The sequence below is a fragment of the Oxyura jamaicensis genome, chromosome 1 (genome assembly GCF_011077185.1).
Source record: "Oxyura jamaicensis isolate SHBP4307 breed ruddy duck chromosome 1, BPBGC_Ojam_1.0, whole genome shotgun sequence".
Taxonomy (NCBI): Eukaryota; Metazoa; Chordata; class Aves; order Anseriformes; family Anatidae; genus Oxyura; species Oxyura jamaicensis.
The window spans coordinates 201,483,993-201,499,136 of NC_048893.1; the positions used below are offsets into that span (position 1 = coordinate 201,483,993).

The following is a 15,144-nucleotide window of genomic DNA, read 5'->3' on the forward strand; positions in this document are numbered from 1 at the left end:
AGACCACCACAATCAACAACGAACCAAATAAATGCTTTTGGGAAGCAGTAATTCCGTACCGTATTTTATCATCGAGTGCCCTTGGCAACGGAAAAATGGTAATTCCGTTTTTAGAAAAATTAGTCCTATTTAGGATCTGAGAACCACACTGAAGACGCAGCCACGAGGAAGCGCATCGTTAATAAACTCACCCTCACTACCTGCATTCGGGCTGGGCCGTGGAACCGCCAACTTCCCCCACGAAGCTGCTGGCATTTGCTCCTTCCCCACTAGCAAGTCCAAAAGAAAGCCCAATTCCAACCCCAAGAAGCTGCCGCGAGAAACCCTTCGAGTGATTTTTTTAGCCTTCGAAACGCACAGCATCGCTATTTGGGTTAAAACGTGTTCCTGGGCTGCTTTTCCTCCCACTGTGCTCTACAAGGTTTTATTTCAGAGCTGCGAGCGCTGGGGACTGAAACGGTCCAAAAAAAGACAGGTACAGCTCCTTCCACACAGCAAAGTAACCAGAAACAAGTTAGAGATGTTAACAACAAGACTTCTGCCAATATAAGCTGGCCAAAGGAGCATTTGTTTAGTCTCATCAAGGCACGGGGCACGGCGCGGTGCATGGCAGAGAGCACGCTGTCGTACCCCCAGCTCAGTGCTCCAGAGACACAAGCAAGCCCAGGACGTGAAAGAGCACTAAATGGTATGTTATACACGCTGGTAATTAGGTAATTATGGCTAGAATTGTTCAGGGAATTAATGGGGAGGGGGGGTTGGGAGGGAATACGAGCGAGGCCGGCATCGTTCATCAACGGGGAACTTGCGAGCAAAGGGCAGCATTTGCCAAGGCATCATCTTGGGAAGGAAGCAGACCCAAAGAAAGAGACAAAAAGCTGGGGGAAAGAGGCAGGAACGACAAGAAATGGTGAGGACCGGAGGAGGCAGCGGCCTGCTAGGAATTACATTCTGCCCTTCGAGATATTAATGCTGAGCTGGGAGTGACTTCCAGCCCTGTACTGAGAAATACGAGAGAGAGGGAGTTACTACATGTTAAGGAAATAAGACAGAAAAGCAGAAACAGCAGTTGATGTATGAGTTAGAGCGGGCTTGGACAAGCGCCAGAACCACGAACAGGAAGACAGAAATGCATTTCAGCGATGCAGAAGTAAATCCAGAAGCATACTCAGGGCTGGAAGAAGAGAAAGGGCACCAGCAGGTCAGCACAGCTTCCCTACCAGGACATCTCTCCCCATCCCAACCTTCTAACCACAATTTGCATCGGAATAGCTGATGTAGAGCGATGTTTCGATGAAGCCGTCTAGCTAATTCCCCAAACACACCCCCAAACCTCTGAAAATGAAGGGGGAAAAAAGCAGGTAGAACTTCACAGAGGGACTTTGCTGGAGGAAAACAAAGGGCGATACCCCGGGAAGACAGTGGTGTTATTGATAGTGTCAGAGAACAATGACATTTTGCAGAAATTATGCAAAAAAAAAAAGTGGAATTTGCGGAGCTGGAAAGAGAGCAGGCCCAAGGGCTTGTCTACGCAAAAATAAAGAAATTCAATTCAAAAATAAAGAAATTCAATCGACAGCAAGTTGAATATGAGCCAGCAGTGTGCCCTGGCAGCCAGGAGGGCCAACCGTGTCCTGGGGTGCATCAAGAACGGCATCGCTAGTAGGTCAAGGGAGGTGATTGTCCCGCTCTACTCTGCGCTGGTGCGGCCTCACCTCGAGTACTGTGTGCAGTTCTGGGCACCACAGTATAAAAAGGACATGAAACTGTTGGAGAGTGTCCAGAGGAGGGCTACGAAGATGGTGATAGGCCTGGAGGGGAAGACGTACGAAGAACGGCTGAGGTCACTGGGCCTGTTCAGCCTGGAGAAGAGGAGGCTGAGAGGAGACCTCATCACAGTCTACAACTTCCTCGTAAGGGGTTGTCAAGAGGCAGGAGACCTTTTCTCCATTAACACCAGTGACAGGACCCGCGGGAACGGGGTTAAGCTGAGGCAGGGGAAATTTAGGCTTGACATCAGGAGGGGGTTCTTCACAGAGAGGGTGGTTGCACACTGGAACAGGCTCCCCAGGGAAGTGGTCACTGCACCGAGCCTGTCTGAATTTAAGAAGAGATTGGACTGTGCACTTAGTCACATGGTCTGAACTTTTGGGTAGACCTGTGCGGTGTCAAGAGTTGGACTTGATGATCCTTAAGGGTCCCTTCCAACTCAGGATATTCTATGATTCTATGAATCTAAATGGCCGAAGCTCCAAGAACAAAATTAGAACCGCTTCAACCTGATTCAACTTTGTTCCCCTTGGAAGTAAACTAAGGCAATACCCCCTTGAGATCTCTAGGTTCGGATTAAAATTTCCACGTTTACGGGTTTGAAAAGTTTCTTTAAATGGGTTATGGTTTCTACAGCTGCAGGCAAATGCAATCAACTTGCAGTTTTTCTTGCTCCGTAGCAGTCTGAGAACAATCATGCTCGGTTTGTGGCGATTTCTTGGGGAGAGTCAAACTAAATGAACTGAAATTGCGACTGAAAGGTGATTCAGTGAATCCGCTTCAAGTTCACGCCTTTTGTTGCGTTCTTCCTTGTGTTCCTGAAGAGTTCCGTGTGTAACTCACAGGTTGACAAAAGGCAGATTTAGCCTGAAGACTAAATATGGGTGTTTGAAGACTAAAACGGGGTTTTCTCCAACCCTTGAGAAAGCTGACTGTTCACAGGGGGAGACAGGAACTGACTGAACCCCTGCTAAAGGATTTTTTTATTCCATTACTGATTCAATTCCCTTTTCTTCAGTTTTACACACCAACTCTGTGCTCTGAAGCCTCTCCATGTGTCTCAACATCCAGTTCCTTTTGGACGGTGTACCTGTGACTACGATTTCCAGCACATATACCTAACTTCGTTATTCAAAACTGCAGTGAAAACCATCGTTAAATTTTTTTGGTTTTTATCTTTTACGTTTGAATTTTAGATACCCGAGATGGAACGAGGAAAGGAAAACATGACCTAAGGGCTCAGCTCCGCAGAGCTCAGCTCTTACCTGTCTCCAAGAATCAAAAGCAGAGTTTGGACACTTGCAATAGGTCTCACATTTTATCCAGCTCTGTGAAGACAAAACCTCTGTCCCCCTTGAAGCCCCGGGCTAACAGCCAAAGCTGCTAGCAGAGCACCTGGCAGCGAACACTGCCCACAAGCGCAGAGCCAGCAGCTTTGTTGACCGATATCCCGCTGGCTTCAAGAAAATCCAGGGAGGGGAGGCAGTTCCTTTTAACCAAGCCGAGCAGGTGAGCTAGCATCACGTACCTAGTTACAGAAACTTCGCCACTGCTCATTTCTCTTGTTAACCCCACCCAAAAAGACACAAATGCTTAGTTATGCCTTACAGTGGGTTAATAATAATACATAGTGATACTTACCATAATACTATATAAACAGACCGTAGAACTATAATGGAAACCAGCGTTCCGTACATGATCTGCAAAGAAAAACAGGCAAAAGTCAGCAGCGGTAGCCGAAATAATTTAGACACACTACAGGAACAGCATTCTTTGCAGCTTCTGATTTTTATTTCTTAGCCTCAAGGAAACAGCATCCCTGCTACATTCCTCTCCAGGGCTTCCAGAGAAGTTTCGAAGATAAATACGGTTATAACCACGCTGCTTATGCGAGCTCAAGAAAAGTCAGGGTAAAATCGCTGCTAGGTTTCTTCGGATCGGGAAGCAAACACTAGATGGCACTCAGTCAACATCCTGAAATCAGAACGCTGAGTAAATCCTATCATTTCTTCTCTCTCTGTACATTTTAACCCTGGGACGCATGAACACCAGCTGAAAAGGCTTTCGAAAGTTATTAATCAAATATTAGTGAAGTGTATTTTTTTTTTTCCTGAAAGCAAACACCGCGACAGAGCACGCGTTCTGCCCACACCGAGCACCAGCATGGGAAGAGCCTTCGCAGGAAGCATTTAAAAATCGACTTCTCCGCGTTGCTGGGATTCAATCTAAGCACACAGCGAGGGGGCTGCGCGCTCCGAAAAGTTCCACGAGCAAAAGCTGGCTCACTGTAGGCTCCGTGAAGTTGAAAGCAATAGCCTGGCTTATAGAAAAGGTCGAAGTAATCATTTATTTTCTGCCTCGTGATCTTCAAATCAGTCTCCATTTGTTTTTTTTTTGCAAGCTTTGGATGCACCTAACACCATCTCCAAGACACACAGAGTAAAGAGGAGCACCGTGCCTGACCGGTGGTGCAGAAGTGAGGAGGATTATCCAACATCAGCACCACCGCTTCACTCCCCATCCTTTTTCTTCTCGGAGCCTTCATTCTGGCAAAAAAGCAGCTTGTTCCGAGCAGCCCTGCCCTGATCTTTGCCCCTCTCCACGAGGCCCTCGCTATTTTTTGCTCGCTCGTTCCCTGACCTTCCTTGCTCCTTTTTGCTTTTAGCGAGCTTCCACTTAACTCCGCCTCGTTTTACATGAACCAGAAGAACGAGGAACCTTTGCTGGGTTATTTTCGGAAGACGCTGAACCTCGCGGAGCGCTGGTTTGCAAACCAGGGTCCTTACCACGTGGTATCAGCTCCCTAATCCCTTTCTTTTAGGCGATATTGTCTTCGAGGCAAGGAACTCCTCCTGCTCTGCTGTAACCGGGGCATTCAGCTCTCACCGCCCTGCAAGCGCACGCATGCAGTCATTTGACACGAAACTGATTGCTGTGAAATAAAACCTAGCTTCCAAAAAGGCAAATTTCCCAATTCCGTTTAGCTCTAAGGACGAGGTTAGCAGCGCACACCGCGTGATCAGCGCGTATATAAAGGACCCCGACAGACAAGGGAGCCTTTATGTTTGGCAACAGGTAGGAGCAAGCTCCGGTATTGACTATGTAAAGTCACTCAGCACGGCGGCTCTTTATTTGAAACTATTTGAAAGGCTAATTAGCCCTGGCTTGTACTTCACACAAAAGCTGTAAACTAATTCCAGTTCCCTTGCCTGGGGTACGGCACAGGAATGAGAAAAAATCCTGCTCAACACGGACGGAGTATCGGGTGCTGAGCAGTCCCAAGCGAGGCTGGAAAGGGGACGCGCTGCTGGGGCTGCCTGTGGGCTCCGTGCTTCACCAATTCTTCAGCACCGGGAGAGTTTTCCCTAAAAAGACACCGTCATGTGACCAATACGGATTGAAAATTAAGAGTTTAGTGCCATTTTACTCCATCGCTCTCATTTAAAAGAGCCTGTTGTGCTTTCCTAATCAAATCCAGTCATTTATTCTAAGAGAGAAAAGGCAAGGAGGAAGAAATCTCGTAGAAAGGCTCCTCAGTTCAACCTCATTTCCCTGCTGTTCTCTTCTCACCTGCAACTTCCATGGCTAAAACGTTCCTCTGCAGCACAGACACAGAAAAACCTACCCATGAAGGGAGAGGCCTGATCAGAGCGGTTCAGAGCATGACCACGCTCAAGCTTTTCTCATTTAACTGATTTGCTCTCAGCTTCTTTGTACGAGGAGCTAAATGGCGCTAGATTATGGCTAGAGAAACGCAGCCCAAAGCCCAGCTAAAACACTGGCTAAAAATGTCATTTTTTTTTTTGCAGCTGCTAAAAGCAGGGAAAAGCAAAAGCTAGGAAAAGCTTTTTTTTTTTTTTGAAGAGCCACTGGCTTGGTATCTCCTAGCGAGTTGCTTAATGGCTTGTAAAAGAGGTCAGGCTTAAGTGTTAATGGAAAGAGAGGAGGGGGGGGGGGGGGGGGAGGGAACCTTGCAGTGACTGAAGAAAAACTTGCCCAGAGTTGACACTTCCATTTCTTGCCTTTTCCGCTCCCCCACACAAACAGGTTGTTAGCAGGAAAACACGTTCGTGTTTAAAAAGCCTGTGAAAGGCTGGAACAACAAACTGTTCTGCCCTGCGTGCTCCAATCCTCCGCGCACCGGAGGCGGACGTCGAGGAGGCGATGCTGTGACGCGCCGAGGCTGCAGCCGCACGTCTCACTACGGCTGCTCCTCACCAGACGCCGGTAAACGGAGCCACGTAACCTCGTTTATCCTTTGGGGAGCAGCGTTTTACTTTTATTCCTTCGCCACCCGTTGGGTTTCCTAGTTTAACCATGCCAAAAACGCGTCAGGCGTTATCTGTCCACCCAAAGAAGGGTAAAGTACCAAACAAAACACAAGACGTCTACCTTACGGAGGTCTGCTCAAGTTTCTCAGTTCCTTTAGTCCCCTTTGTTGTTGTTCTTTAACTAACAAATCACTTCAGTGACACATGAAAAACCCAAGCATCGAGAGCCCGTTCTTTCCACTTCCATTTCTTCTGCTTCTGCCCATTCTTTGTTAATTAAGTCAATTCATTAGCCTCAAATATTAGTGCGCACTTCGGGAAACCACACGGAGATTTGGGGTTCCTGGCTGCCACTACTCACCTCCCAACACACAAACCATCTATCAAGAAACAGCCTAAGTACTTGAAGATGAAAACTGTATTTGAATATTGCAGCAAAGGAAACAGACTTCTACACGTTCTTTCCTAGGAAAGAAGTCTGAGCAGAGGTAAAAAGGAAGGGACAGCCTCAGAAAAACACTGCAGCTCTGCATATTTTCATGGCTGTTCAGCACTACCTGCTGCCCTGACAGCTCACGACTGAGCTAAGCCAGATTTACCTGCCTTGGTCTTGTTTGGAAGCATGCACGCGATGGCTAAGTGACACCCAAGTCCCTACAGCTGCACGGTGCTCAGCAGCTTTCCCGAGCTTCTGGGACGTGGTCTGCAGCTGGAAATTGAGGTTTTTCTTGGGTTCCCCTTCCATGGCTTGTAGAGCTGGTCCTTTGCAGAGCCTGATGTATCTCCACGTTCCCTGAGCTATCGTGCAGGTAGAGGGACCAGCCAGAACGAAAGCTGTACTGGCTTTCTGGAAGCAAGGCTGTGTAGCTAAAATTTCACTCTAATTTGGTTTACACCTGGTCTTCAGCAGGGCAATACCTAAGTATAAAGAGCTCTGTGGTGACGACGTGTCCTGAAAAGCTCATTTTTAAAAGACCATTTGACACCCTGAGAATGTGAAGAGAGAAGGACGTTCCACTAAAAGGCACAACGCGTTAAGCCAAAACAGGAGGCACTCTGGAAAGCCGCAGGACACAGTGTTGCCCACAGATGTTCCCCAAAACAGGGAGTCCCGTAAGTTTGAACGAGCTGTGCTCCACCACCATGTATTCTTCATGCGGTTTCAGGCTCCCATATACACTTCAAAATACAGGTTTTGTACTGTCCTAAGTTCTTCCGCTGCCTTCCTTTAATTTGTATGTTTAAAACGCCACTGAAGACGATTTTACTCCTTGAGGCAAACAAAATACCCTCTCCTCCAACACCCACTCTCTCCCTCTTCCTTCAAGTCACCTTAACTGCTAAATCTGATCCATCTTTGTTACTTCTACCATTTTGATTGTTATTGTTGCAGAGAATTCACTGGCCACGTTATCATGCTGCGATCAGCAAATGCATCCAGGCACTCACTCACTCCTTCAGGAACCTGAGCACTTAGAGCAGGAATAGCTGGTATTCACCCGCCACTGCGTGTTGTTCTTCCATTTGGAACCATTTCAGACACTCCTGAGCGTTACGTTAGTCCTCTGGGTCTCCCAGTTCTCTCTTCGTCCTCCTCTGTACTCAGAGATGTCTCTGAACCTTGTATCTTCACAACTTTCATCAGCAGGTGAGTCTTCTTCCTGCTACAGGTCATGAAATAAAAACACTTCCACTGCTGATCCTGAGGAAGTCCAGACTGAGACTGCCTTTCATCACCTCCCTCAGTCACCCCCTTACCTTATCTCATACTGCTCTACTTCTCCAGCTTGCTTAGTTTCTCATGGGAGAACACACCAACACTTCTGTCGCGTCTACACTAAAAGATGTTTTTTTAATCTTCATTCCTTAATGCAGAGAAAGCAGCTACCAGAAAAAGCCATCAGGTTAACCTGAGCATTTCATCTCGTTTTCTAATTGCCTTCTAATTATCTCTGTTAAAATCTTTCTTCAAACTCTCGCAGCAAATGACTACGCAAATGAAAAAGGCTTTTAGATTTGTTTCATTATTCCTCTAACTTTATCAGCTAACGGAGGTTTTTGGCCATGTAGCCAGCACATGGTAGGTAGCAGGTAAATAAATCCGGATGGAAAGCCACGCTTTGCAGATGACAACTTTCTAGGCCGTATCATATTAGAAAGAAGGCCACCTGTAAGACATGGCTCTAAAATTTTAACTCTCCAGGCCGTTTCTTCTACTTGCAGGGTTGTCTTATTTTTGTCTTCATAGGGATGACTCCACACCAGCAGCCAACCTTCCCCCACCCCTTTCCTCCTATAAGCGCAAATATACACGTGGTAAACAGGGATGAGAAACTAATCTGATTTGAGACTAATTCTGAAAAGCTTTAACCTGTTCAGTTCCCCAGGAAAATTCTCCGAGTAAATTTGTGTGCTAGAGAGGAAAAGGAAGAGAGGTCACAGCTGTTTTCTTTGACAATCATGCCGGCTTCAGAACGACCATAAAATTGAGTCCTATGTCTCTTTAGCACCATGGAAATTAGGTAACAGCAGTGCTTTAGCCACAATGATTTTGACATAAGCAAGCCAATACAAGCTTGTAAAGACCAGTGCAACCTTTTGTTTGCTTAATTGATGAAACTGAAAAAAAATAGATCAGTTGTCAGGCAGACAAATGTTTTCTTCTAACAACATGCAGTGTCCAACTGACCAAATTGTGCATCTCCTTCCTCCCAAGGGTCTCGGTGCTTCACCTTACAGACCTGGAATGTCTGAATGGAGAAAAAGAAGCTGGTCTCTGTTGCCGCTGTGCCATGAATAATGAACTGAAATCCCCTTCATGCCCTGCTGGCAATATGCAATTTATGAGCCCGAGCTGGGAAGGAAAGTGGCAAGCAATTCTCTGAAAAGTAAGGCTACAAAATGTAATAGAATCCTTTTCCATTCTTGTTGCTCACTTTTGGGGGGAAAAACACGCTCTAACAATGAAGAAGATAAAAGCTGTTCAGGCAGTTATTCCATTTTTTGCAAGGCTGACAATGAGGATGATCACAAACACCTAGAGGAATCAAGTGCTGTTTTATGTCCTAATGCTGCTTTCCAACACAGTTAGAGACTAAGACTAGTTAAAACTATGATTTCATGAACGTATTTAACCTGACTTCAAGTCTATGCAACCCGTTCAGCTCAAAAATACCTATTGAAATTATAAAGAGGACAAATATTAAGAGAAATAACCTTGCTTAGCTGCGCAGTCGGAGAAATGTTTCCTCCGGATTTACAACATATTTGGCAAAGGGTAGGAAAAAAATGACCACAGTACTTGGACATTTGGTATTTGGCCATAATTGTACGTTCTCCATAAAAAGCCATTTAGTAAGCGTTGTTGTAAAAAGTCCAGCACTTTTATGGGGCTCAATCTTTCCCACATTGATTCCTTATGTACAAATTACAACAGGGAATTCATATTCAGAACCTAAGAGAAACCAGATGCAAAAAATTAATGGTCTGTGGCAACAGGTTAAAGTTTCCCTATTTCTCTCTTTCCAGACAAGTCATAATATTTATCTTCGTAGTATCTGGCACACTGAACAATACCTATGTGAATGCCTCAAACAGGGAAGCTGTGATCTACTTTTGCAATGAATACAGGTTGAGTAGATTAATTAAAGATATACAATAGTCCAACACTAAGTAGTAAATTCTGCTAATAGTACCAAAACTATTTTAAGTCACTTCATTCAAAACCAGTTAAAACTAGCTCAATAAAAGCACCAGAAAATGCCTTTTTCACCTTGGCTAACATCTTCCTGCCAAAAATGTAAGCAGGGGGTGGGTGGGTGGGATTTAATAAACGTGATCAAAAAATCCCCTCAAGTTTCTCTTTTTATCTAGAGGTAGAGTCACAATTCTTGTTTCTCGGAGAGATTGTTTGGAGCAGTTGCGAATTTATTTTATTCATCATCGGTTTACTAATCCAACACCAGGAAACGTGCATCATTTTTATGACCGCTGATGCAGCAGGCACGTTATGACAAGCGATGGCACTGCCAATTGCAGAAAATAAGGCTTTAAAGCTCTGTCCTGCAAAGAGCTGCGCTTTTGCTTGGCAATTTTTCAGCCGTTATCCCTAATCAAAATGTCATAAAAGAGGGAAAGCTACTCATGGCATAGATAAGCAAGCATGACTTCTAACCTCCTGTGAGCAGGCAAGTGGTACAAATCCTATTCCCACCGGCAGCAGACGCACATTAATACTGTTGGACAGCATCGCTACGAAAAGAACCCATACCAAACGTGTCATTAATCCTCTGTGGCCATAAAAACAAGCCTGCGACATAACCCTGTAAGCCATTCTCCATTTCAATTCAGCTTGGATTTATAAAAAGTAAAATTAAGTAGTTAAAAAAAAAGTTAATATATAAAAAGAGAGGTAAGAACATGGGGTTAAGTTGCCCAGGCCATGTTATGATGTCAGGTCATAACTTCACAGCAGCCACTAATGTAATAAAACACACAAGGACTCATTAAGGTCTCCCTCTTGTTACACTTGTCACTGATGAAAAACACCTAGACTATTAGGTCAAATACTAAAACACCACACAAACCATTCCAGTTTTTCAGGTCACCAAGTAACAGGATGGCAATGTGACAGGCAGCAGTACTGCTTAAAGAAAAAGTGGAAGGCAAATTGGGTTTGCCTTCTTCTTCTTTCCAGCTACAGCATCGTATAAAGCACTCCACTAAAACAGCACAGTTTAAGCAAGATCTGCTTCTCCAACAGAGCAACGCTTACCTGGTGGAATACAGGCTCTTTCAAATTTAAGTAAACCTGCAAAGATTAAAAAGAGATAAATAACTTGCAACGGAGAACAACCACAAAATTATTAAATCAAATATTGCCAAAACTTGTTCTGTTAGAATAAAGACACGAGTGCCTATCCATATACCGTTAAAGTTGATTAAACAGTGGAAGTTTCCTCTGGCAAAACCTGGGGGTTCTTCAACAGACTTTAAACGTAGAATTATTTAAAATTCACAAGCATAAATGGCAATATCAACAGCTAAAAGCTCCTCATTTAATAGAGTTGCATCACATACATGAACAACTAAAATTACCAGAATCAGAAACCACCAGACACATTCTTGGTATGCGTTGCAAGAAGAAAGCGTACCCTGCTTAGATTTGCTATTATTAATGCTTTTTGATGATAACATTTCAATTCATTTTATCAAAAGCTAGTAGTGAAGGTGCATAACGTACCACAGGTATAAAAGATAAACTTTAGGAGGCACAGGAAAGACGAGATTTAAAGGCAGAAGACCTCTAATGCTACTTTAATAAGAAAGGTTTATAGATAAAAATAATTAAAGATGTTCCAACTGTGGCTGACAGCCAGTACAAAACTAGTTTTGTTCATACAGGCAGCATGCTGCCTTGAGAAAGGGAACCGAGTTAGCCATGACACAGTTTAAAGTCTAATTTTTTAAACAGCTAGGTTCCTTCTTATTCTGCCTGGTGCTTGAAAATCCAGAAAATACAGGACTGCATCACAGCTCACTTTCTGCAGCCTGTTGAACAGGCTCATTTTCATTTCTGTCGACGAGTTAAGGTGAGGCCCAGAGGGAGAAGACAGCTTTTCCAGGGTCTCATAACATGTCACAGCTGGGGGGCACTGTTTTCCTCACGCTCCTATTCTAGCAACTGCATTACTGTGTTTCTTCTTCATTTATTCTGTATAGGGCTTTAGATTGAAAAATGTCAGGTTTCTCAGGCCAGCACATTATTTTCCCACCAAAAAAACAGACAAACAAAAAAAAATGCTCCTTCTTGACTGGAAGTTTGTAGGTTCAGGACTGCCTGTGTAATGTTCCATCGCTGGCAGGAAACTATCAACATACGGGTGAAAACACCAAATTAGAAAAGTTACTTACTATGCTGACTACGAAGCTGTATGTTATTAACAAGAAAAGCAGTGGATAATTGACTGTGTTCTTGTACTTGAAACATTCATACCTGGAACAGAACAAAAAGGAGTGATAACATTCATCATTTACTATATAAAGGGTATATTTTTCAAGGTATATTATCACAGAATTTGTGAGAAAAATGATCTAAATGAGTCTTAGGCCCTTCAAGGAATTGTAGCTGCTCCAATATGTCATTTTAATATGAAAAACCCACACTTCTACCAATAAACGTTTTTCAAAAGTCTATTGCAAAAATAATAAAAAACAATAAGCTTATAAATATATTAAAAAAAATAAGCCAGTCAGTGGAAAGAAACTGGTAAGCAGAGGCATTTTTCAAAGGTGCTTAAGGGGTGATAATGGATGACAAATTAGAAACAAGTTCAAAATGCAATACAGCTGCCAAAAAACATGTCATCTGTGAGCTGAAGGCAGTGTGGGAAAGGGACTGCCTTACAAAACAGCGAACTCTGGAGATCTGGTAAAACACAGGCTGCTTACAGCTTTACCACAGCCACAGCGCAGCAAGCTTACTGGGTCAGGTACTGGAGGAAGTGGGAAGTAAAAACTGCTAATCGCTGCCAGTATTAATTAAGATTAGCTTCTTGACCTCTGTGCTGCACTTCAGGTGTAACTGTGCTGGAATTACCAGACACATCCCAAAATCACAGGGTGGTGGAGGTTGGAAGGGGCCTCTGGAGGTGACCAGGGCCAACCCCAGGCAGGTTGTGACTATCTCCAGAGGGGACTCGTGAGGTGGGTGACCTCTCCCGGAGCTCTGTCACCCTCACAGCAAAATGTTTTCTCACTTTCAGCTGGAACTTCCCATGTTTTAGCTTGTGCTCGTTGCCTCTTGGCCAAAAGAGTCTGGCCACATCCTCTTGATGTCCTCCCTGCAGATATTTATGCACATTGCTGAGATCCCCTCTCAGCCTTCTCTTCTCCAGGCTGAACAGGCCCAGCTGTCGCAGCCTCTCCTCATGTGAGGGATGCTCCAGTCCCCTAATTATCTTTGTAGATCTGTGCTGGGCTCTCCCCAGTATGCCCAGCTCTGTCTTGTACTGGGGAGCCCAGGACTGGGCCCAGCACTCCAGAGAAACAAAGTTTTTCTCACAGTGGGGCCTCACCAGTGTTGAGTAGAAGAGAATGATCACCTCCCTCGGCCTGCTGCCTGCACTACTCCTGATGTACCTCATTGGCTTTCTTGGCCACAAGAGCACATTAATGCCTCATGGTTAATTTGTTGTCCACCAGGACTCCACATCCTTCTCCACAGAACTACTCTGTAGACCATAACTTCATCAGAAAAAAAAAAAATGAAAAAAAAAAATGAAGGAAACCATATCCTTTTGGGCTTCTCAAAGTCACCAAATCATTAGGGCTGGAGGAATGTCTGTAGAGCTACGAGTCACATCTGCCTATTTTACTATTAGCTCCTAAGAAACAGACATCATCAGGGATGAATAAAAGGGGAAAAAAAAAGTGTAGCAGTATCTGGAAAAAATTAACAGGACAGCACATTGCAAAATGGATGGCCCAAGTAATTGCACAGCTCGAGAACCACTAGAAGGGCATGTCCTGAGCAAAACCACCCCGCCACCTACCTTCAAGAAAACCATAATTATTATTAAAGGCCTCCTGAGCTAAACATGAGCTCATTCTTCAGAGCATTTTAATTACTACTAAACAAACACACATAGAATCTTATTAGGGCTAGAAATACAGTAACAGACTGCAGTGCTTTTGAAGATGATAGAGTAACCACTGCACAAAATGAGCATGATTATTTTTTCAAATAGTTCTTTAAAGCCTCTTCTCATCCCTTCCCCAATCACATTCAAATCAGACAAAAAATGCAAAGGCAATTTCAAGGAGATAGGGAGCTACGACGGAAATATTTCCGCTAACAGAGGCATTATTATTCTGGTCCTGAGCTTGCACAAATCATACTAACAGATGAATCACAAACTGATGGTAATTTCCACAGATGGAGGTTTAGTCCTGTAGCATCCCATCTCCACTGCAACCTACCAGAAATCTTCACCAAAGATGCTCCAATTTGCAACAGTTGAACATTTGATCATATGCTCAAAAGCAAGAAGACAATTATTTTCTGTCTTGAACTTTTTGTTTGTTTTGTTTTTTAATCATTTGGACTTTCCAAGTGACAGAACAAATTGTGTTAAAGCCAAGCCTTGCAGCAACAGGCAAATAAAAGATAGCTTACTGTGCCTTTACAGTCACCAAACACTACATTGCTCCTGAAATTACATGGTAGAACACATCCTAGCATGGTATTAAGCAGTGACGCATGTTCTGAGACACTCTCCACTTGCACTCTTCAGAAAATCTTTTAATTTTTCAGCTGAGTGGAAAGCAGGTTTAACCAGAAATCTGAAATTCACATTTGGAGTCAGACTACATCATAGAACCATAAATAAAACACCTATCAATTACCACATTGATCATTTTGTAGGCATTACTGAAGTGATTTTATTATGTCAGCTGTTTACACACCAAGTAACACTGAGCTCTGGTTGTATACAACACAACTCTTTAATGAGAAGGTTTTGTGTTGTTTTTGTTTGTTTGTTTGTCTGCTAAACAAACACTGGTAAAACATCTCTAAATTAGCAAAAACTAGGACTAAAGCCAGCCTGGTGCTCTAATGGCCAAGTCACAAAGCTGTGCTGCTGGCAGAACTGAGATCTCATTGAAATGAACAGAAGCTTCAGTGTCAGCCTCACTATACACGACATTGGGCTACACATATTCTATATAACCAAAGTCAGTATTTCAAAAATATTCAGAAAAAAAACATTTAACAAATACTTACAGGCAGTAGACAAACACACAACAACTGTATATCATTGGCAGCTCATCCAACAGCTACAAAAAGCAGAGACATTAAAACATGAAAACTACTTTTAACTGACGCGCTTGTGAAAGTTCATTAAGGAGAAAAGTCTTAAGAAAATAGGAGTTTAAGTCATTTGGATATCCACCTTCTTGATTGTACTTTTAGTACGTGGCAGTGTCAAATCCTATTCAGCTGCTGAAATTTTGCTGCTTTAATAAGCTTATTACAATGAATCTTTTGAATATTACATTTGATAAAAAAAACTATGCCTTTAAAGAATCATGCCATTTTCAC

The 15,144-nt window shown here is 43.6% G+C and overlaps 1 protein-coding gene across 1 annotated transcript in view; it reads right to left on the reverse strand.

Annotated features, from left to right (window-relative positions):
- ACER3 (alkaline ceramidase 3) overlaps nucleotides 1-15,144 on the reverse strand; it is a 54,881-nt gene that overhangs the window by 11,468 nt on the left and 28,269 nt on the right. The window contains exons 4-7 of the mRNA XM_035330384.1: nucleotides 14,827-14,879; nucleotides 11,955-12,036; nucleotides 10,816-10,851; nucleotides 3,412-3,470 (exon numbers count right to left, since the gene is read on the reverse strand). Coding sequence (XP_035186275.1) covers nucleotides 3,412-3,470; nucleotides 10,816-10,851; nucleotides 11,955-12,036; nucleotides 14,827-14,879 — 230 coding nt within the window. The remainder of the gene's footprint in view (nucleotides 1-3,411; nucleotides 3,471-10,815; nucleotides 10,852-11,954; nucleotides 12,037-14,826; nucleotides 14,880-15,144) is intronic.